This window comes from Paroedura picta, chromosome 1, assembly GCF_049243985.1.
Source record: "Paroedura picta isolate Pp20150507F chromosome 1, Ppicta_v3.0, whole genome shotgun sequence".
Lineage (NCBI taxonomy): Eukaryota > Metazoa > Chordata > Lepidosauria > Squamata > Gekkonidae > Paroedura > Paroedura picta.
The window spans coordinates 158702770-158727157 of NC_135369.1; the positions used below are offsets into that span (position 1 = coordinate 158702770).

The 24388-nt window shown below is 46.2% G+C and overlaps 1 protein-coding gene across 1 annotated transcript in view; it reads left to right on the top strand.

Annotated features, from left to right (window-relative positions):
- The window catches only part of TRAPPC12 (trafficking protein particle complex subunit 12), a 75921-nt gene extending 67837 nt beyond the window's left edge, over positions 1-8084 (top strand). Inside the window, exons 11-13 of the mRNA XM_077310098.1 lie at positions 2108-2208; positions 5285-5372; positions 7727-8084. Coding sequence (XP_077166213.1) covers positions 2108-2208; positions 5285-5372; positions 7727-7969 — 432 coding nt within the window. The 3' untranslated portion in view covers positions 7970-8084. The remainder of the gene's footprint in view (positions 1-2107; positions 2209-5284; positions 5373-7726) is intronic.
- Positions 8085-24388: the final 16304 nt, after the last annotated feature.

Genomic DNA, 24388 nt, shown 5'->3' on the forward strand with positions numbered 1-24388 from the left:
CTTCTGATGCTTGGGTTATTAGCATTCTTACACAAGGATATTTCTCACAGTTCTGTGTTCTGCCTGTTGGTTGTCCTCTCCCTCCACCATGCTTCTGAGTTACAGCAGGAGGTGTTCCAACTTCTCAATAAAGGGGCCACTGAGCCTGTTCTATTGGTTGAAACCATTTCCTAGCTGACAAGAGGGATAGTAGTAAGCACCCTATCTTAGATTTAAGAGCTCTCAGTAAGTTCCTAGTGGTTCCTAAGTTTCACATGACCACACTGTCAGGGGTTCTCAGCCTACTCTGCCCTCATGACTGGTTTGCTATTATCAACCTTAAAGATGTGTATTTCTACATTGCCATATATCCCAAGTCTAGAAAGCTCTTCTCCATTTTTACTTGCCTTTCCTGACAGAGCGGCCCTATTAATGTGTTGTCTTCTTTGCGGAAGAACCCTGGCGGCCCAGAAGGCTGGTATATTTAATACTTTGAGAGCCACTGTTTGCAATTGGCACACACCCATGTTAAAATCTCTTTTTTTTCAGTATGGTCTTGAGAAAACCACTGTTTTGACCCCAGGCATAGGGGATATCTGTGACCCATCACTACACCCCCACTGTCTGCTTAGGAAAACCTTCTATGTTTTGCTGGCTGCCCAGAACAGTTGTGGCAGAGGCCTTCAACGCATGGCCGGGCAGCTCTCTTCCACTTTGCAAATCACAAGAGATTGGGGCATGAGTCTCTCACCTCTCCAGGAGCAACCTCAACTCTCTTAGCCTTGAGTCAGTAGAAAGATAAAATGAGAGCCGGTAAAGTACCTCCTGCTTGAAAAGCTCTCTGGCAATTCTGATGAGCGACCTCATTCCCTTTCTTCACGGGCACATACAGGAAGTAGTACTCGAAATTGGTCTCATTTTTCTTTTCCCTTTCTGGCCATTTGTAGGGGTGACTAGCTTTCAGTCACACACACAAAAAACCTCTCAGAAACCATTCTTGCTCCCTCAGGGAAGCCAGTCATTGCAAGGGAGGGCTTTTAAAAACTACAGAAACTACTGGGGGAAGGGGGTGAATTAGGGTACAGAGACCTTTTCATACTAATTGGGTAGAAACACAAATATCTCTCAGTTCCAGGTGCTTCCACATTTGTTTGTTTGTTTGTTTGTTTAGGGCAGAGAGAGGCTATTCTGCGTGGGCAGCTTGGATGAAAGAGAACAAACCCTTTGCCAGGGCTGTGATCCAAGTCCAGGTCCACCTTCCTACCACATAGCTGCAAGACACAGAAACTGTAAAAGATATAAGACTGACTAACAGACTTTCTATTTCACCTTTCATTGCAACCATAAAATGTTCACTTTCTATAGCCCAAGTAATCCCTGTGTGCAGTCAGGGAAAGACTGAGGAACCCAAGCATCCTTTGGTACAGTAGGAGCCGAGCAGGAAGCAAAATTCTATTCAAGCTTCCCTTTGGCTCAAAATCATTTTAGCTGGTGGCTGTCTCTCTCTTCTGCAAACAGCCATGGGAACTAGAGGAATGTCATAATGGGGGGTCGTCAACCCCTGGTCCACAGCCCACTAGTAGGCCGCGAAGGCCTCGATGATGGGCCGCCACGCCTGCCTCTCCCCCCCCCCCGCAGAGAGAAGCTCACCAGGCCGCGAGAGAAGACGGCTGTTTCACTCGTGGCCCGGCTAGTTTTCTGCTGTGAGAGCTGGGGGGGAAGATGCAGGCGCGACCGCCAACACGCCGGCGGGCAAAACGCGCATGCGCGTTAGCACCCGCCTTGTGGTGAAAACGTGCATGCGTGGAGCTGCTGCACATGCACGTTTTCACCACCGGGGGGCGTTAACGCACAAGCGCAGCGCCCGGCCCACCAGCTCTTCACCACCCCCCGGAGGCGGTCCTCAACCTTGGGGACCGCTATCATAATGAATCTGTTGATCTTGCTCCAGTATTAACTGTATATTTTTTGTTGGGGTCCCTGCATATCTCCCTTGCCCCCCTGTTTTCCAAGTATTGGAGGATGCTTTGGTATGAAAACCTTCCTTTTGATGAGTCTCTTGCGTGCTTCACTAATTGCAGTAATTTCTCTCTTTCTTTCTTTTTTTTTATCATTTTGTGCTATCCAGATTGGAGACATAAAAACTGCTGAAAAATATTTTCAAGATGTCAAGAAAGTGACTTCGAAATTGGATGGACTGAAGAGCCAAATTATGGTTTTAATGAACAGGTGGGAAATCTACAAACTAAATTAATCTTAAATGTGATTTTGCAAGATTTTGCACTGTGAACATTAAAGGGCCTTGGAGAATATCGCCTTCTCTTTGTTCTGTTTTTATGTTAATACAACTGTAAAAAAAAAAACAAGAGAGAGAGACAGACTGGCATCTATCAACCAATGATGTAGCCATGTTATCCTGCATTGAAGTTGTCTTTCCTTTGTTATAATACCCGGTGTGTTAAAAGTTGCTTGTCTACCGAAGACTCGGGTTTTTAATTGCTTCCCAATGCAGATCTCTCAAGATACATTGCAAGTGCACAGAAACCTTATTTGCAACTAGCTTCAAAGCCTGTTCCTAATAACAGGCCTTGAAAGGGTCCCCTCCCCTGGTTCCCTGCCAGGCAGCTTAAGGTGGCTTAGGGCCACAGCTGGCAGCCAGATCAAGTGGGGCAAGCGGGGGCTGGCCAGCTCGTTAGCAGGCCCGGGACAGAGCTCCTTAGCAGGCAGTTAGCAGGCCGGAAGGCCTTTGTTAGCAGGCCCAGCCTAACAAGCTGGGAGGTCCTCGTTAGCAGGGCTGGCCTAGTAGGCCAGGAGGCCTTCGTTAGCAGGCCCTGTGTAGCAGACCGGGAGGCCTTCATTAGCAGGCCCTCCACCACAACCCTTTGCCCAGGGCCCTCTCCCCTTACCTGCTGCTGGCTCCAGGCACTGAGGTGCGTCTGAGAGGACAGAGGGACAGGGGGTGGGAGTTGCAGGGGGAGGGCCAATCAGCTTTGCTGGCTGCACCCTGATTGACCCTATTCCAACTTGGACAGCCGGGCACATTCCATCCCCCAGGCTCTTTCACAAATATATAGGGGAACCATGGATAAGGATAACAACAGTTAGCCAACTTAGTTTTGGTAATTACAGAAATTTTCAAGAATACCCAGCCTTCTCATGTTCTAAGTGATAGGATTGTGGGATTTTATCTGCTACTGTGGCTGCATATGATTAGCACAGTGCAATAAAGCTCTCCAGCCAAATGCTGCTCCAGCCGCTTGAATATCTGCTTTCCTTCAGCCAAACAGAACTTTTTTGCCGCTCCCTTCCCACTGAAGCCCACTGATTGCCACAAAATGTTGCTCCTTGGAAGGGAGCATCCTGAGAAACAACATGAAAGGGCTACAGCAGCAAAAGGGAAATTGATGGAAATTGCCAATTTAGGCCCTTTATGCACTGGTGTTTTTTCCGCTTTTACTGTTCAATCTCATTGGATATATTTTTTCATTCTGCATGTTCCCTCACTTTAACTGCATATGTGTGTTGGGATGTCTGTTTCCTTCTGCATGGTTTTTGCTCTACTCAACATTCAGTTCATTTTCTGTTTGCTGTTTTTTGAGAATGTTATTGCTATGTTTTTCTCCTTCACTCCTGGCTGGAAAGCTCAAGCAGTCCATCCAGCCAAGCTGCACAAATGAACTTCTTCTCAGGCCACTTCCACCTCTGCCAGGAAGTTACTCCCTTCCCAGCTTGTTCCCCTGCCCATGCCATCCTGCTTCCCGGGCCACCTCCTCCTCTGCTGCTCCCCAACAGCAAGTGGGGGGGGGTTGTCCCCCTACCTCCCCATTGTCAAATGTACTGATTGGTTTGCTTTATATACCACCCTTCCAGCAGTATATAACTGGTCGAGCTTGCCTTCCTTGTTAATTTCTTTTTCTCAGCGATTCAAGATTAGCGTTTAACTCATTACACTATACTTGTTCTGATTTTGTGGGGTGGGGGGAAGGAAATTAATTTCTAAGCCAATGAACAGCGGAAAGCTACAAGGATTCAAGGGTCTGCTAAAATGGCTATCTGAAAGTAACTACAGATAGAATAATCTCCACCTACAATTTCAAATAACACCGCCTGCTTAAAACTGACAAATGAGAGACCAGCCATGTGACAAACACACACACAAAATGAACACAAAAAGTAGTGCTTTGACAACTATCTGCTTTTTCTTATTGGGGTTCAAAACACCCTCTGCAATTCTCAAGAGAAAATTGAATTTTTAAACGGTGAAGAGTACAGAAACAGGATTCGAGTTAAAGGAAATTATTCAGTAATTGAAAGTAAGCTGTGAGTGCAGAAAGGGCCTAAGTCTGGATCTAGCCCAATGGGACTTAACTTGTGAATGAACATTTTAACAACATGTGTACTAGGTAGCAAATCTCAATTTTTTGTGTATTAATGTATTATTTCTGCTAGGGTGAAGCTTGGTGTAGTGGTCAGGAGTGCAGACTTCTAACCTGGAAAGCCAGATTTGATTCTGCACTCTCCCACATGCAGCTAGCTGGGTGACCTTGGGCTCGCCACAGCACTGATAAAGCTGTTCTGATCCAGCAGTGATATCAGGGCCTATTCTGCACACAATAGATAATGCACTTTCCATGCACTTTAGAAGTAGATTTTCCTATTCTGCACAGGAAAATCCAGCTTCCAAAGCACATTGAAAGTGCATTATCCTCTGTGTGCGGAATGGGCCCAGGACTTTCTTAGCCTCACCTACCGCACAGGGGGTCCGTCGTGGGGAGAGGAAAAGGCAGGCGAATTTAAGCCGCTTTGAGACTCCTTTGGGTAGAGAAAAGTGGCATATAAGAACCAATTCTTCTTCATTTTGTATAGCTTATTCTGGACGTTTAATCCCCCTTTGCTAAATCATAGGCTTGGATCCACCAGTACGATTCTAAAGATAGAAACCATCCACAGAGTATGAATTTCTCCCCTACCCTTCCTATTACAGCCTCAAATGATCCCTGAAATGTAGTTCCTGTAGAGTCCCCTGGCCCCCCAGAGCAGCAGTGAGGGGTTATTTGGGGATGCAGTAGGAAGGGCAGGCAGGAAAGATTAACTTTCATTCACAGAAACCCTCCAGTGAAACCAAGCCGTAGCTTACAGCTTGCAAGAGAGTGTTTCATGAAGAACAGAGATCAAGAATATTTTCCACATTGAGGAAAGAAGGCTGCTGGTTCACTTTCGTAATATACTGTTCATGAGTTATCTTGAGTAACAGCTATCTTCTGAAATATCATTCTGTCCCTCTCTCTCCTCTCCCCCGTTCCAGAGCATTTCTCCATCTTGGTCAAAATAACTTTTCAGAAGCTCACAAATTCTTCACAGAGATTTTGAAGATTGACCCATCAAATGCTGTGGTAAGAAATCATTCTAGTGGAATTCATGGCTCATTTGGCTTCTGAAGTGTTACCCTTTTAGATCCTGGGCCTCAAAATGTAAGTGGTGCAGTACAGTCAGTCAAGACGTTGCTTTGAGAGAGAAGTATCCAAAAGTCCATGGAGAAGAACGAGGATTTTAAAATGTACTGTCAGAAGGACGTCGATGCTTATTTATTCATTTAGATATTTATACCCACTTTTGATGGCAATGAGAACCAAAAGCAGCTTTTATCATTCTCACTTTCTCCATTTTATCTTCACAACAACCACCTTGGGAGGTAGGCTAGCCTGAGACAGACAGAGGAACTGACCCAACATCACCTAACAAACTTCCATCGCAGAGTGGAGGTTTGGCCAGGGTTGCCCTGATCCTAGCCTGAACATACACATGATGGCACAGAAAAATTCAAGGACATTTTTTTTTTCTTCCTTGATTTTTTCTCCCATGTTTCCAAAAGAAAAACCGAGAAACGTTGAGGAGCACTGGAAATAACCAGCATAAAACGTGTGGTTTTTTTCTTTGAAAGGAATTTAATACTTTATAAGACAAAGCTTTACACACTCAAAATCTATAGTATGAAAGTCTGGGGATTTGTTCAAATTTTGAGGAGCAAAAAAACATCCGACCTCCCCCCTCCCACAACCTGCCATGAATCCCCCCGTGGAATTAGTGCAATGCTTTTAAGTCAGGGTCTTTCCATTGGTAAGGCCTCTATGCAGAAGTCCTGCTGTTGCTGAAGATACTGATACAGCCTAGCAGCAATGGGGCTTCAGGGAGCAAGCTTTTTTGCACTTCCCCAGGGCAGTCATGCACACACACGGCATTATGGGAAGGGGACAGTTTTTTTGTGGCCTTTAAAAAGAAACGACACTGAACATATAGATACATCATTATATTGATACGGCAATTGCCTATTTAAAAAAAATACTCAAACACCCCCTTGGGGCAGGTGGGGGCAGGATGACTGTTGAGAAGACTGGGGCAAGGAATGTGGCTATTGGGTTAGCAGGGCCAGGAAAATCCAGACCTTTCTGCAGTCATAGCAGCAGTCCAGCTTTGTTGTAATCTTTCCTAAAACAGAGCAAAGTTAGTCTGGGGGAAAAACAGAGAAGTCAAGCAAAAGAGGCATAGTGCACGCACACACACATACCCACAGCTCTGAGTCTGGGACAGATTAGCCTGGGCAGCTCTGAGCCTGGGCAGCGTGGAGTATGGGGAAGTTTTGGGAAGCACTGAAGCTCCTTGGGGGAGAAGAAACAGTGTGTGAAATGCTTTTCAGGACAGCATTTCCTTCACTCAAGATATACTTTCTGATTGGGGGAAAAAAGAGGAAAATTTTGGGGTGCACTGAAGAATATGCCCATATACCCCTTTTTTTTCTTTTGAAATTAGTGCAGTGGTTTTTATGGCAATATTTTGATCAACATGTATAGCATAAAGAAGTTTGAGGACTTGTTCAAAAATTCCTTTGGGTAAATAGGGAAATGTGAAGGAAACACTGGAAACAAATCCTATGAAATTTCCTTTCTTATGAACTGAATGAAATATGCTAAAACAGCATAGAGTGAGGCAGTTTGTTGCTTTTCCTTGGGTGTATCTGCAATTTTGCTGGCAGAAATTAAGATGACCGTGCTTTTGAATTCCATGACTATGTCTGTTAATATAGTTCTATATGATACCTAAGCTATAAAGTATGAAGTTTATATTATTAAAGCAGAAAAATTCCTTTAAATTTAAGAGGAAAGTTTATATTGCATATAGTTGGAGCCCACCCCCCACCCTTTCTGTTTTCACACACACACATGGATGCACAAAATTACATGGCTTCAGAATTCCTGAAAATTTAGCATCTCTGAGTCTGGTAATTTAACCACCACGTCACAATAGGTAACAGCTCTCACTGCTTTAAGTTGGGTTCAGATGTATGTACGGGTAATTCCCACTTCATTGTATCTGTGCAGGCACCCGAAAGCTTATACCTCATGTAAAACTCTGTTGATCTTAAAAGGTGCCACTGGACTCAAACTGTGTTCTGCTTTAAGTTGGTCCCGGTTTTCAAGCAGTGAATGGCAGATGCACAGTCTTTCTGTGCTTGGGTCATGGTGCCCTTCCCCTGCCCCCTGCAGTTTTCAACTGCTTCTGCCTGATGTCGTCGGCTTGCCAGCCAGTCTGCCTGTAGCGGCTGATTCCGCAGCACCTTTTGAGAAAGGAGACCACCTGAGCCCCTCTCTTCCGCTAAGGCTTTGACAGAGTTGCGTGTTAGAATGTGCAGGGATTTGTCTTGAACTGTGCTGTCGGCTTCATAAATATTCTAATGTACAATTTTCTCTAGGCTAACAACAATGCAGCTGTTTGTTTGCTCTATCTGGGGAAACTGAAGGATTCCCTCCGGCAGCTGGAAGGAATGGTTCAGCAGGACCCTAAACACTACCTCCACGAGAGCGTTCTTTTCAATTTGACAACCATGTACGAACTGGAGTCCTCCCGCAGCATGCAGAAGAAACAGGCTCTGCTTGAGGCTGTGGCTGTCAAAGAGGGCGACAGCTTCAACACTCAGTGTCTCAAGTTAGGATGAGCCTCGCTCTTTCTCTCTGTTTTGGAAAAGCTCACGTTTCAGAAGTTGTATATACTGCTGCTCATCTGGAAGTGTTCCTCTAGCTAAGTGCAATAAAGAGCTTTTTAATTCTAAACATATGGTGGAATGGCTACATTGTAAGAGTTTATGCTCTGGTCTGTTTCAACAAATCTCGGCTATCACCTCTAGGGATTTCGTGTTGATCTACAGCCAACTTCATCCCTGCCATTATTGCCAATTCATAGTATATGCTGACAGTCACAATTACTCAGATAAGGCTACCCCCCCCCCACACACACACACCTCTTCATACAGCTGCATACTTGTGCTAACTTGTCTTGCTGGCTTTTGTTCTTCACACATTCGGAGCCTATTGCCAAAATGGCACCAGCTAAACTCACTGCATGCTTAGCAAATACACCAGCATGAAGTTTCGATCTTCATTGTCTTCATCAGAGCAGTTGTGGGGACAGGAATATGCATAAATAATATTTATGGACTACTAATGAGGCCCCCAGACTGGCTTCTTCCATCCTTCTGCTTCTGTGAAACAAAGGCTGCAGAATAGATCCCGGAATACATGGATCAGCATAGAAGGAGCAAGGTATGGGTTGGGATCTCTGGGTCTCTTCTGCTAGCCATAGAACTTCATCTAGTACAAGGGCTTTTGCCTGATGGAGGAGGCTCTAAAGTAGCGATCCCCAACCTGTGGGCTGCGGACCACATGTGGTCCTTCGACTAATTGGAGGTGGGCCCCGAAGGACGCCTTCTTTCCCCCCCCCCCCCGGCCCTTTACAACACATTTCATTGTTGTGGCGTGTCTGTATCTTATTTTGAAGGGATGTTTAAACATTACCATGGCGATCAGAGAGCGCTAGGGCAGTGGTTGAGAGTAGAGGAGTAAACTACCCCCCCCCCCACCGGGCCTCAGTAAAAGGCGGTGAGTGGTCCCCGGCGTTGAGTGGTCCCCGGTGATAAAAAGGTTAGGGACCACTGCTCTAAAGTACTACTACTAGCAGGTCCAATCCATTATTCTCAGAAATGCAAAATTCACCTACCCCCCAAGGAAAGAAAGCCCTGACCTGGCCCAAGCCAGACCTCACTAGACATGGAAAGCTAAGCAGCATTGGCCTTGGTTGCTAGTCAGATGGGAGACCACCAAGGAAAACCGGGGTCGCTATATACAGAAGCAAGCAATAGCAAATCATCTCTGGAGATCTCTTGCCTTGAAAACCCTACGGGGTCCCCATAAGTCAGCTGCAACTTGATGGCCGAAAAAGGATAGAAAAGAGTTCAGTCTCCTTTTGCTATGGACTCTGTAGTATGCTGTATTTCATTGAGTGATGAACATTCTTATTCACAGCACAGACATATGTGGAATATATCTTTTGAAGGAATATTTTGTCATTCACGCATTAAGGTTTTCCCCCCAAACAGCATAGGTCATTGCCATCCAAACCTAGTTGTTATTCTCACACAGATGCCACCCAAGCCTAGTTATCATCCCCCCTGCCACAAGAAGGACCCACCTGAAAGTTTATTCCATGAAAGTTAATAGGGAAAGTATAAGAACTCCCTGCCTATGGTTAATATGTTTTGTCATATAAAATCAGAGCCCAGTACCACCTCTTCCTCAATGCTTGCACTCGAAAGCTCACGCCTTGAATAACTCTTTGTTGGTCTTAAAGGTGCTACTGGGCTCTGATTTTATTGTGCTACTTCAGACCAACACGGCTACTCGTTTGAATCTATGTTTTGTCATAATATGCTTATGGGAAGCATTTTTCTGTTTAATTTTTTTATTGCTGCAGTGGTGTAACTGTCTAAGGAACCTGTATTTTAAGGTGTTTCCCTTTCCCGTTTTTCATGTGCCAGGAGCTGTGCTGTGGGGGGTGGTCAAGCATGCTGCTGTCGCAGCACAGTGCTAGGTCAAGAGGGAAGCCGGGAACAGAAACAGCTGCTGGGCACACTCTTAAGTGAAGCCAGGACTTCTTGCAGGCGTGGAGGCTGCACTGAGAGGAATGTCCAAGGTCACAGTCATAACAAATCAGGAGTCAGATGCCAGGAAAATTATCAGAGCAGAGAGGGAGTCCAAAAACAAGCTCCAGAGTCCAAGCTGAGAAATCCAGATGCCAACAGGGGAGGGTCCAGAGTCAGAGGTATTACTACCGGTCCAGGATCATCAAGGATTTCAGGAACAAGAGCATGGAGTCAAGATGTGTCAGGAACTGAGCATGTTGCATCCACACAGCCCTCTTTACAGCCGTTCTTTAAATCAGGGTCAACAGCCCATCCTGCAATCAATCACTGTCAGGCTCCTTTGCACACCAGCGGCTTAGTAAGTGTGCAGAGCATCTTCTTTCGTGTAATGCCACCCTAAGCCTATCCCGATAGCGCCTAGCTGTTTGGGGCGAGTCGGAAAAACTGCTCTCTTCAGTAGCTTTAACAGGCATGCCGCTCGAAGCCCCTGACTGGGACTGTGCCCCATCAGCTACAGCTGGCTGAGACGGCATTTCTCCGTCCGCTGAGCTTTCAACTCTCTCAGAAACCACTTCCCTTGCTTCATCTGAGGAGCTGTCATTGCTCGCAAGGGGGGGGGGGGCATGACAGTAGCTCACACCTTTATGATGCCAGCATCTAAATTCCTAAGCAACAGTTTAAAAAATCTTTAAGGCATCTCCATGCCCCTTCTAGATGTTTCGTCTCCGAGGCAGATGGCCTTTTGTTTGCAAGCCACATTGTGATATTCCATTCCACCCCATTCTTTCTCTATTATAAGACTCAGGGCTTTTGTCAGCCAAGAGGTTTTAAAATCACTCCAGCTGGGTATTCCAGAAGGCGACTCTGGTAGAAAGACTAGTGCAAAAAATGTTTTCTTGACTTGATGGTACCGCATGCCTCCGTTTGTCATCTGTCTTAGCTGAACTACAGGATGGTTTCTTCCCTTTAAGGTGCTTCCCAGTGCCATGCTAAAATGGCTACTTATTACCAGCTATCATTGCTAAGTGAGTGGGGGGGGGGGTTTCTACCACTTTTCTGAACCGATAAATTAATCTCACCACAGCAGTGTAAACTAGAGATGGGCATGAACAGATTTTTCCTGCAAATGAGCCTCACCCGAACATTTCACGGACCTCTGTCCGGTTCAGGGGTTTGGTTGGTAGCCAGTTTAGGCAGACAGCAGATTGGTGTGTGCCCCCCCCCCCTGCAAGTGATTTCAATGGACCAGATTGCTTGTTTCTTTGGAACACCCCAAACTGGAATTTCCCTGGTGTAAACTATCAAAACTAATATTTACTATGTTTATTCAGTAGAGATTTCACAGGTTGTGTCACAGACGATGGACAATCATGCAAAATAAGTAGCGAAATCACTCACACGGGTAGCCACTTCCAGCCTCTAACCCGGGGTTTCCCAACCAAGGGTCTGCAGACCAGTGGGGGTCTGCAGAAGCTCTGGAGGGGGTCCGTGGCCTTTCCCCTGCTGCCTGAAAGGACTTGGACATTAGCTAGGGAACTGGCCACCTCTGGCCATGGTAAGGTAGCCCAAGCTGTCTTATCTGCTCCTGCCCTTCTTTCCAACCTAAGTGAGGCAAATCTGCTGTAGTAGTAGTAAAGGCAGGGGGAGGGCGAAAGGTGCAGGTGGTGATGTCCCTTCTGGTGACATGTCACTTAGAATCATAGAATCATAGAGTTGGAAGGCCATCTAGTCCAACCTCCTGTTCAACGCAGGATCAGTCCAAAGCATCCTAAAGCATCCAAGGGGCATGGCAGGGAAGGATGGCCAGCTGACATTGAGACCTGAAAATCTCCCTCCCTCTCCATCCCAATGCAGGAGACAATTCCCCCTTTGTGCAATCATACATAGTTACGATACTGCGCTGAATGCCAGTTCACTGAAGGATCTCAATGCTAAAATACTGTCGGCCGCTCCAGTGGCACAGATCTTTCCAACTTGGTCCTAACTTGCCCTCATGCTCCAGTCAGGCCAGTCTTGCCATAATGCAGTGGGCGAGACTTACAGGACTGGCCCTCCCCTTGCAGTTCTCAGAAGCTACACTAGAAGCGTAGTTCAGACGTTACACTAGGATTGCACCCTGAGGAGGAAGTAGCTCCTCTGCCCAGTGAGGATGTGTGTTTGCAGGAGCCTCAACATTCACGTGTGCACTTTTAACCCACTCTTCTCCATACTTCTCCGTACAAAACACACAAAAGGTACTTTTCACAGGCAAACAGAATAAGCCAGTTTCATTGTTTCTACTACTATTAACAAGCTAGTTTATGAGGCAGAGGCTCTGGCCTTGATGAGATACTCTCTCCCCCAAGCAGGAAGGTATTCACTTTCTTCACCCATTGTAAAAGGCAGTTTCCTTTTCTAAACCCAGGAGCTGGAGGAGCAGAGTGAAGCAGGCAGAAAAGGTCATAATGACTCCAAGTATATTGTCGGAGGGCTTAGGTCCTTTCCTCCTGCCTAACAAGCAAAACTTAGCAAGTGGGATTATTTCTCCCATACCCTTTAGTGAGTGTCTATAAAAGCTTCAGGATCCTTACCAGAACAAAAATTGCCAGCAGTCAAATCAGCTGAAATTTTGTAACTCACAATTCAAGAACTCCTGGGTATTCAATGAAATTAAGGAGCAGTAGACTCACAAAAGATAAAAGAAAGTCCTTCTTCACCCAGAGAGTAATTGTCAAGTGGAATTCACTGGTGCAGGAAGTGGTGTTGGCCTCAAACATAGAGAGCTTGAAAAAACATGGAGGAGTGATGCTCTGTACTTTTAATATTTGCGGGGAAGTGGAAGGGCTTCTTGAGTTCTGGTTTTGCTGGTGGACCTCCTGATGGCACCTGGGTTTGGGTCACTGTGTGATGGTGTTGGACTGGATGGGCCATTCGTCTGATCCAACATGGATTCTCTTAATTCCTATGTTCTTAACTTCTCTCATGAACCCAGTTTACCACAATAGGATTGAAACCGCATGTCCAAGTGAGTAGGAGTGATAATTTGCACAGAGCAACATGGAGCAAGGACCTAAACTAGGAATTCTCCAGGTTACCCATCTTTAATGTTGTTGTTTTTAACTCGCTAGAGCATTCTAAGCCAGTGGTCCCCAACCTTTTTTATCACCGGGGACCAGTCAACGCTTGACAATTTTACTGAGGCCCGGGGGGGGGGGTAGTCTTTTGCCGAGGGACGCCGCCCCTGCTCCATTTGCCTTCCCGTTGGCGCCCCTGACTTCCCACTACCCACTGGGGAGTGCTGCCAGCAGCAGCTGCACATTGCCACATCGAGAGGGAGCCCCAGCCATGGCGGCCGCTGGAGAGCACGAAAGGCAGCAGAGTGGCAGGGCAGCCCCTGAGACAGCAGCCAGGGAGGGGGATGAGGAGGAGCTGCGGACCGGTACCGACTGATCCACGCACCGGTACCGGTCTCCAGACCGGGGGTTAGGGACCACCATTCTAAGCAACTCACAAAAGTTGCACTTGAAATATATCAGTGGTATAATCCACTATGTCATTGTATTTAAGAGCAGGAAATATTCAGAGTTCCCATAATCCAGTAGCTGACTTACTTGTGGGGTGGGGAGTGGCCTGCTCACACATGCAGCTGTTCGTGTGGGCAGCACGACAGAACAATGAACACAAGCAAGGCTGCTGTTCTTCATCCGTGAACTGGAAAATCACATTTTCCAGTTCACGGAAGAGGTGTTGCCATCTCGCATGAGTTCATTGCGCTGCCCATATGGGCAGACCATCCAAGTGAGCAGTGTTTTCCACAGAAAGCACCTTATGAACCAGATCACAGTGGAAACATTAATCTGTCTGTGGCATTCAGGACATCACAAGAGTGAGTACTGGTCATAGGTGGTATTCAACAGGATGATATATGGGGGTTCACATATAAAATTGTTCTATTTTACTTGTTTATTTACAGCACATACCTCCTTTCATTTTGGCACCTCGGGTGCCTTGTAACACTATAGAAAGAGTTTGAAACAAAAAAAGGGAGGGCCTGGGGTTCAGTTGACAGAGCATCTGAAGACCGCAAGGTCAGTTCCTGGCATTGAGAACTAAAAGTCTCAGGTAGGACCAGATGGGGAAAACCTCTGCCTGAGTCCCTGGAGCAGGCAGCCAGCCAGAACAGATAGTGCTGACCTTGATAAGTCGACCAGTCTGACTGAGTAGAAGGCAGCTTCGTGTGTTCAGTTACAAGAAGCCCACACTGTTCTTTGTCAGATGTGACCCAAGGTGAACCAAGCGAACCTCATGATTTTGCTGCTGTTTTGGTGAATGTTGCTTTATTTTCCTGAGGAGCTTGGCCAGCTTGGTGTAGTGGTTAAGAGCTGCAGCCTGCAATCTGGAAAACTGGTTCTGAATTCCAGTCATCCACATGCAGCCAGTTGGGCTAGTCACCATTCTCTCAGAGCTCTCTCAGCTCCACCTACCTCACAGGGTGTCTGTTGCGGGGAAAAGAAGGGTAGGAGATTGTAAGCCGCTTTGAGACACCTTTGGGTAGTAAAAAGCGGGGTACAAAAGAACATCTCTTCTACTACTACAAGTTTTGAGGGAGGGGGGTGAGTCAGATGCAGGAAGAGAAGCCAGAGAGTGATGGGATATAAAGAGTGTGCTCAAAATGCAGGCATGCCCAGTAAGCTTTCTGCAGAAGTGGGTGGTTGGTGACTTAAGGGACAAATTTAGAGACCAGTCGGACTTTTAAGACCAACAAAATTTTATTCAGGGTATGAGTTTTCGTGTGCATGCCCTTCCTCAGATACAATATGATGGAGTGGACGTAATCAATTCATCCTTATAGGCAAGTCCAATGGCACTTTTAAGACCAACAAAGATTTATCCAATGCGTGAGCTTTCATGTGCAGGCACACTTCCTCAGACAAAATGGAACAAGGATCATGAGAGTACAGCTATATAGAAAAAGTAAATCAGTGGCAATATAGTAACCTGTCATAATATAAAATTAAGGCATATTATGCCATACGATAATTCTCTGCTAAAACAGCTAATCAGTCCTTTTGCGTTCAGTGGTAGTTCACAAAAACGTGGGAGACATAAAACTGTCCATGTTAGTAATTAATGGCAGACGCTGCCATTTTTGTGGTGCTACTTCAGACCAACGGGGCTACCCAATTGAATCTTATCTTTATAAGCAAGCGTGAGGGTAGATTACCTTAAGGGGCTAAGGCAAAGTCTTCTAGGGAGAGAAGGGTCTTCCTCGGTCAGGAGCTGGGCGGGAAAGCGTGGGCGGGCCATTCTGGTGGAGTTCCGCGCAGGGGCAGGGCAAGGGGAGCTTTGGGAGGAGAGGGCGGAGTAGGAACCAGGCAGGCTTGTATCTAGCAGAGCTGAGCGAGCTGTGGAGGAGACGCCTGCGGACGGAGGGCAGGACCACCTAGAACAGGGGTAGTCAAACTGCGGCCCTCCAGATGTCCATGGACTACAATTCCCAGGAGCCCCTGCCAGCATTCGCTGGCAGGGACTCCTGGGAATTGTAGTCCATGGACATCTGGAGGGCCGCAGTTGACCTAAAAGCTTGTGCTGGAGGAGCTCCCGGTCAGGGAGCCAGAGCAGGGCTTTCAAGAAAGGCTCAACATCAAGCCGTCGGGGAACGACGAGGCGGACGACACCATTCCTGCCGCAGAAATCCCCTCCTCCTCACTCAGCGCAGGGAGGAGAGGGAAAGAGGCTGCCCTGCTTTGTACCTGGCCCCCACCCCCTCCCGAGAAAGACGCGCAGCGCAAGCAAAACGCGGTCAATCCATCCTCGCCGACCCCTCTCCCTCTTTCCCCCTGGCCTGAAACGCCCCAAGGGGCGCTTCGTTGGCGCCATTCGCCAAGCTCTAGACACGCGCGGGAGCTAATTTCCCGTCACGCACTCAGACGCGCCCGCGCTCCTCCTCGTCGAGGGGCTGGCAGGCAGCGAGGGCTCCATCGCGCCGCCGTGCCTGGATGCCCGTATCTATAATGCATGGCGCGGCGGCGGCGGAGCGTGTCGGCAGGTGTGCGCGCCTGATTGCCATGCCGCTCACGCGCCCTCCCGAAGAGCACCCGGGATAATTCCAAAGGTTACCGCGCCGGGTGAACGGGTGGCTCGGGACTGACCTGCCGCAGAGGTGGAAATGAAGACGTCGCCTCCCCGCGCACGCTGAGGCGCCTGCTGCTTCGGAAAGCAGAATTAAAACCAGGGCGCGATTAAAACAAAGGAGCTCCCACGCGAGGGGAGGGGGGGGAGAGAGGGAAGCAATGCCTCCCTTTCCTTTCCTTTCCTTTGCTGGCGCGTCGTTCGCGACGGCGGTGTACGCAATGCAAATAGCAGCTCCCAGGCTAGGTCGCTTTCAGGTCCTTCTGGCCCAGAGCTTCTCCCTCAGCCAGCCCTTCAGGTCGGCTGGAGGATTACAAGCCGGGGAGAGCCTGCTCTCCAAAAGGAAGGGTGAAACAGCCCCTGCTGCCGCGCTTGTTGGCGGGTGGGGAGGAGGGGAGTTGGGTTTAAGAGCAAAGAGGAAGAAGGGGCGATGGTAGCATTAGCCCAGGGGTAGTCAAACTGCGGCCCTCCAGATGTCTATGGACTACAATTCCCATGAGCCCCTGCCAGCATGGGCTCATGGGAATTGTAGTCCATGGACATCTGGAGGACCCCGGTTTGACTACCCCTGCAACCAGTCTGGCTCAGCTCCTGATCTGGGCAGGCCTCGCTGAGACTCTAGGCAAATCCTTCCCCTTGCACAAATGACACCCGCTGTCAGTAGGCCTCAAATCGTCAGCTGAGGCGAGCAGGGTTTTGAAGGCCTGCTGGGACAGGGGTGAGGGAACGGAGGAGGGGGCAGCGTAGACATTATTTCCAGGCAGGCTGAGCAGCAGCTTCCCCCGGTTTCAGAGATGTCATTGTCAGAATTGTCAGCTCTAAATTGAAATCGTTAAAAGGGTGCGGAGTTTAAATTTTAAGCACTTTTTAAAAATTAATTGTTCAGGGAGCCAGCCTGCAAAGATCGACTGCCAAAGCTCAGGCACACTCTAGTGGTGGATGTCAGAACTCCTCAGAAAGGCTCTTCTTAAAAGCGGAGGGAATATGAAGTGGTGTCCGCCTGCCCAAGCTGGGGTTTGGATCCAGCAACCCCTGGGGCGTGACAGTCAGGGGTAGTCAAACTGCGGCCCTCCAGATGTCCATGGACTACAATTCCCAGGAGCCCCCTGCCAGCGAATTCGCTGGCAGGGGGCTCCTGGGAATTGTAGTCCATGGACATCTGGAGGGCCGCAGTTTGACTACCCCTGGTCTGTGTAATGGACTGACCGGAGTGTCAGGTGAGCATTTGGGAAGCCTCCGTTCAGATCTGTGCTCTGTATTGCAGCTTGCTAAGGGACCATGGGCTCTCTCGCCCCAGTTTACCTTCCAGAGTTCTTGTGAGGATACAGTGGAAAAGAGGGTGTCGAACAAGGTCCTTCAAGGAACAGTCGAGTAAAAATGTACTTGACAAGAGTATTGTTTTGATTCCTGGTAACCATTTTCGGGAGAACACAAGGTACCTTGTCAACTTCTCATATGTCGCCTGACTGCACAGCTTCGTGAAAAGATGAGAGGTGAATACTATTACTCTGATGTTCCTTCACCTGTTACAGAAATGTGGCAGGTGCAGTTTTGCCTATCATTTTTCTCCGGGCCAGGAAAAGCTTCACCAGCTATGTTTCTGTGTCTCAGGCTCCCCATAGCAGACTCATTGCTACAGCTTCGATGTATTGATATGGTTGGCCCCCGTACTTAGCTCCAGGTGTTGTTATTGAAAGAACCAGGAGAGGAGCTCTGCTTGCACAATTAATCTTTTTTTCCTGTGGTCTCTTTATGCCAACTGGCATGGGGTGGGGAATCCTCCCCCTTTATTTATAATCACATTTATACCCCACCGCTCCCACTGACATGGCTCGTGGCGGGTAATGATAGACAACCCACAGTAAAATTGTATGAAAACAATGATAAAATCTGTCTACCCACCCCCTGGTGATGAAAATTCCCCACAGACATGATATACAGTGCCTCGGGATCATTCCAGGGGGGGGCGATGACTGGCTAGCCAGCAAAGGCCCAGATCTAACCACCCTGGCCTCAGCCAAAGACCTGGTAGAAGAGCTGCATCTTGTAGGCCCTGTGGAACTCATTCCACCAGGGAGCTCATTCCACCAGGTTGGGGTCAGGATCAAAAAAGACCCTGGCCCTGATCAAGGCTAGGCGACCTCCAACAAGCTGGGGACCTCCAACAAGTTCATACCCACAGAGCATAATACCCTGTGAGGGGCATAAGGAGATAAGCACTCCAGCAGAGACTCAATGTGTGGCAATTGCCTGACAAATCACATCCCATTAAGCCCCTCTTAAAGGAACAGAACAACTGTAGCCAGGCCACTTGGCAACCGTGCACTCAACAAACCTTCCTAAGAGATGGGGGGAGACCTTGGGAACAGTGGACAGCAATCTGGAGGAAATCCCAGGCACAGCTAGAGTGGGAAACCTGTAAAAATTAGCAGAAGTGCCTTCTGTTGAAGCCTTTTGGGATCCAATCCATAGTCACTGCATTAAATCAGTGGGGTGATATTGCCTTGGGGTACTGCTTGAAATCGGACTTCAGCATGGTTAGATTAGAGCTACCTCTGATCAGGCATAAAATCCTAGCTTAAAATGGGGCGGCCAGCTCTTTCACTGGCCACTGTTGCTGTGACGTCGATATCCATTAGCTTACAGGGAACATCCATGAGGTTCCCAGTTCTGGCTTGGAGACAGTAAGATGCTTCTGTAAACAGAGTTTTTTTGTTTCTTTTCATTGTTATCTCTTCTGGTAATTTATCTTCCTATTTTTTTTATTATAACTAGATGTGGAAAGGAGGGAAAGATGAAGATTTTCCTGGGTTTTTTATCCACAGTGTTTTTTGCTATTTTACCTATTTACTATTTACTTTAACCTATAAGTTTCCCATTAAGTTCCTGGAGTAGAAGAGTTATAGGAAACAGTTTGTGTTTTATACTATTGGTGTTTACACTCCTTGGGACTTTATCTTGTTGTGTAGATAAGGCTAACACTGATCTTGTGGTTAATTGCTACATCTGCTAAGCGTTCTGTCTGAGTGGGAAGGAATAGTTAGTAACTGAATGATTGACTTTGGTAGAAGGATGAAGAGCTTTATTTTATTGGTTGACGTTACTTTACCACCTGGTTTCTATTTTTTTATATATTTTATATAAATTAGTAAGAATGCTAAATAAGGTTGGTGCAGAACTGTGTGACTTGGGAAACTGAGAGCAGATAATTGTGATGAGGAAGTTATTTATTCCTCAGGTGCTATATGACATTTTCTGATCCTTATGAGGGACAGGTTTAATTACTTGCAACATTTTGTATATTTTTTTCGATTGCTGTTTTAGCCCACGTGTCAATAGAATGAACTGATAGAGACCTTTTTCAACCATATATATTTTACTACAAATTGATACCATATTTTGTTTCTGCTACTTGATGCCGTATTTTGAATCTTGATTAAACATGGCAAAAAAGACTCTCAAATGATGTGTAAACAGACCAAATTAGATGACTATTTTGCCCATATTTCCCTATTAATAATAGGGTTGCAGAACCGAAAAGGGGCATCTTAGAACCTAATATAGGCAAGTTTATAATGATGATTTGTCCTCAGATATTTTACTTGAGATTGGTGATTTACACCAATACTGATATTGTAAATTATTAGTTAGAAGAAGAAGAAGAGTTGGTTCTTATATGCCGCTTTTCCCTACCCGAAGGAGGCTCAAAGTGGCTTACAGAAAAGCCTAAAAGATTGATAAGGAGATTTAAATCTATTGGCCAATCAGACTCTACTAATTGCTGATTTATCAAGTAAGATGTACCGTAAATTGGATGAAATTTTAATGCATGATAGAGAGGATGTGATTCACACGGGTCACTGAAAGATAAAGGTATTAATGGAGGGTGATAAACTTGTAGACATTCATAAAGAACCTCAGTTTTCCTTGGATCCATACAGAGTTGTATTCACAGACCTTTTGATTCTTGGAGGATTTGCTGGTTCCCAGCAGACAAAAAAAAATCGATTTGAAATGTATTGATAAATTTCTAAATTCTCGTGGTAATATCACTATTTTCTTCAGTTTGACTCACTAAGAATTCCTCATTTTATTATGTCACATAAATGCTATTTGAATAGTTATGGAATATTTCTGCTAGATCCTACAAACAAACCAAGATGTTATTGTATCCAAAGAATGTCCAGCTTGCAAGCACTTCAAAGACCAGATCTGCATAAAGGAATTATATCAAGGAAAGAGTGGATTCTCCCCCCTTGCCAAAATGTCAAGTAGAATACAAGAACAGAAACAGATTAATTACTCTCTATATGGGAAGATAAAATAAACTCACTTTTTAGCAATTAACAGGTGAAAAATTCTTAGGGTTGTCGTCTGGAGATCTCCCACTACTACAGTTGAGCACCAGACAACAGAAATTGGTTCCCTTGGAGAAAGTGGCATTAAAACCTGCCCTCGCTCACACCGTGCCCTCCCCAGGTTCCACCCCCAGAATCCCCAGGTATTTCCTCACCTATTTGTTTATTTGTTGGATTTCTATGTCCACCCCTTTGCATAGCAAGCTCAGGGCAGTTTACAACATTTCGATTGAACAATTAAAATATAGATAACATATTAACAAACCAATAAAACCAATATAAATTATAAAAGCAATTGACCAGTGTCTAAGTCTGGACTGGTGTTCCTGATTTGTAAGTATTTGTTACCTATCAAGGAATACAGAGCAACAGGTAATGGCTTCTATGTGAGGATCAATCGTTTTATTAACTGTTCAAGTAAAAACTTAGTATACTGTATTATATGTCCATGTGCGCAATTGTACATTGGTATTACCAGCCGTCCAATTAGGGTCCGGATTCAGGAACACCAGTCCAGACTTAGACACCGGATAACAGATGCTCCGATGGTGACTCACTTCATGGAAAAAGGACACAAACCAGAAGATTTACTATTCTTTGGACTTGAACAAATCTCAACTGTTGGACACCACAAGATGGACATCAATAAGATCTTGAGACAACGTGAAAGTTTTTACATTTACTCACTGGAAACTATGAGCCCTAAAGGCTTAAACACGAATTTGGAACTTTCTTGCTTCCTGTGAGGTAGCACCTGCAAACACAAGGACTGCAAAATGATGCTGTAATTTCTTAAACTCAAGCTAGGTATAAGATCAATAGCCTCTATAGGGGTACCTTGGAAGAAAGTTTATTATAATTTAAATCCTAACTGATAGGCTTCATGGCCAATTGGGAGAATTTAGAGCCCTTAAAATATTTTTTACATATGTTTGGAACTCTTCGCTTTTAGATGAGACTGCAGCTTTAATTGGTATAGGTGTGGCATGGAGTAAGTTTCTCAGCTAGAGTATAATTACCAGAGGCAGTCTACAACCCAGTGGGATGAGTCTTTTGAACAGACCTCCCCAAACCTGAGAGCCAAAGGCCACATATATATAATATAATTTAAAGGTAAGACTTGGCCCTTTAGTATAATTTTTATAATTTTTATAAGTTTTACGATAATAGCCAAAAAGCTGGCTTTTGATTTATATATATATTAAAGAAACAATGACTGTATGTTTATAAAAATTATAGGAGGTATGTACTATTGTAGACTAGAATAATGACTATGTTCAGTTAAATATGTTCTCTTCTGTTTTGTAAAAATGGTTGATAAGCCTGTATTAATTGTATGCTTTTGTATTTTAGAAGGACAACCACTGAGGAAAACAAAATTGAAAACGGTTTAATCTAGAGGCCGTTCTGGTTGTGCTTATACACATAAATATATAAGAAGAGATAAGAAACGTTTATTTGTATTTAGTGTGAAATTGTTTAATATAGCCCGGGATAGGTTCTGTTTTCTGTTACAATAATTTTGAACCGTCCCTTTCTTTTCGTGGTGATCTCTTCTTGCATTCAGGGGTGTGCTTACACAAAGGGGAGGGGGTCAGTAGCTGTAGCTTCATTGGCCCCAACCAAACACCTGGGGAAGAGCTCTGTTTTACAGGACCTGCAGAACTGGGCTAGCTCCAACAAGGCCCTCAGCTCTTCTGGGAGCTCACTCCAGCAAGTAGGGGCCAGGACAGAAAAAGTCCTGGACCTGGTTGCGGTCAGACATACCTCTCTAGGACCAGGGATCACCAACCTATTGGAATTGGCAGAGCGGAATGCTCCGCAAATAGCTTTAAAGGTAGTACCAAGACATTGAGCCTAATCCAGGATTCAACTGGGAGCCAGTGCAGCTGCTTGAGAACAGGTTGATATGGCTTCTCCAGAGTGTCCTGGTGAGGACCCAGGCCACAGTATTCTGGACCAGTTGCAGTTTCCGGATCAGGGTCAAGGGTAGGCCCGCATAGAGTAAGTTTTAGTCATCTAATTTAGAGCTGACTGTTGCATGGATCACTGTGGCTAGATGTTCCAGGTTCAGGTTGGGTGCTAGTAGCTTAACTTAGCAAAGATGGAAAAATACAAGCTGCTGTACCTTAGTCACCTGAGTCTCCATTGACAGGCATCAAAGATCATGCCCAAATTCCTAGCACACTGTGCAGTCTTACTATGTGCAGGCATGGTAAGCATGCTTCCTTGCTCAACCCTTTCCTCCCCAGCCATAGAGCCTCTGCCTTGGAGGGGTTGAGTTTCAGGTGACTCTGTTTAAGCCAGCCCATTACTACTTCCAAACATCTTGCAAATGTTTCAAGGGTTGGGTTGGGATGGTTGTCCATCACAATGGAAGCCAGACTGAAATGGGCGAGGACTGAAGTCTCATCTAGGTATGTCAAGAGTTGGTCTTGGCTCCTCTTTTAGCCACCTTCCCAGGGAACATTAGATGTGAAAAAGAGCAATAATTATCCAGGTCTCAGGGATCCAACAATGATGTCTTCAGTAGGAGCTGCACCACCACCTCCTTTAGTCCTCTTGGGAATACCCCTGTAGACAGGGAGAGGTTTATTATTTCCCAAAGGGGGCTTCTTATCCTCTCATCGCCCAATTTGAGCAACCAAGTAGAGGGATCTAATGGACACCTGAAGCCATCAAGCAGACCACATGAGATGGTGAAGGGACCTCCAGTTCCCTTACTGTAGCAAACACTAAAGGAAGGTCACAGCAGAACGTTGAGACTTTGTCCGCAAAATAGCTTGCAAAGGCCTCACAACTAATACCCAATTGACCACAATTTGAACAGCCTTCCTTGAGAGCAGTAAGATCGAATCACCTTAAACAGTTGTGCTGGGCGTGAGTTTGTGAATGCAATAGAAGTTGCATAGAATTCTCATTTAGCAACCTTTACTGCCATCTCTTAAGCTCTCATAAGTATCCTGTAGGATAGCGATCCCCAACCTGTGGGCCTCGGACCACATGCGGTCCTTCAACTAATTGGAGGTGGGCCCCGAAGGACGACTTCCCCCCCCCCTCGGGCCTTTACTTCATCCCCCCCCCCAGCCCTTTACAACACACTTCATTGTTGTGGCATGTCTGTATCTTATTTTGAAGGGATGTTTAAACATTACCATAGCAATCAGAGAGCGCTAGGACAGTGGTTGAGAGTAGAGGAGTAAACTACCCCCCCCACCGGGCCTCAATAAAAGGTGTTGAGTGGTCTCCGGTGAGTGGTCCCCGGTGATAAAAAGGTTGGGGACCACTGCTTTACAACACACTTTGGGTGTCCTTGTCTCCCATCACTCCCAGATGGGACTATCTTGTTGCAGAGAAACAAGCTCAGGGTTCCCATTGATTTGTCATTGTCATGAGTTAAAATTTCAATGAAAATAAAATGTTCCTTGTGTTCATTGTTGTGGCGTGTCTGTATCTTATTTTGAAGGGATGTTTAAACATTAGAGGAGTAAACTACCCCCCCCCCCCGGGCCTCAGTAAAAGGTGTTGAGTGGTCCCCGGTGAGTGGTCCCCGGCATTGAGTGGTCCCCGGTGATAAAAAGGTTGGGGACCACTGCTGTAGGATGTTCTTGAAGCCTTGTTGCTAATCTTCCTCCACACTCGCTTTAGCCATTTCAGCTCCTGTTTCCTTTTGAACAGCTCCTCAGTATACCAGAGAGCTCCCTTGGGATCAGGCAGAGAGAGCATTGGGAGCAATCTCATTGATAGCAGCCAGCATCGAACTATTCCAGTCGTTAACCTGCTCATTTAATGAGCGGGCAACCCTAAAAAATTCTGCCTCCCTGCTGTGAAAGCTTCTCCTTCTGACTCCTGGGTACCAAATTGCTGTTAAAAAGCACAAGAGCTGTCCAAGGTGGCCATTTTCTGGCCCGTTGGCAACCTTAGCTAATGGAAAGAGCCTTAACGTTCAGTTGGAAACCCTGTTTCTGCA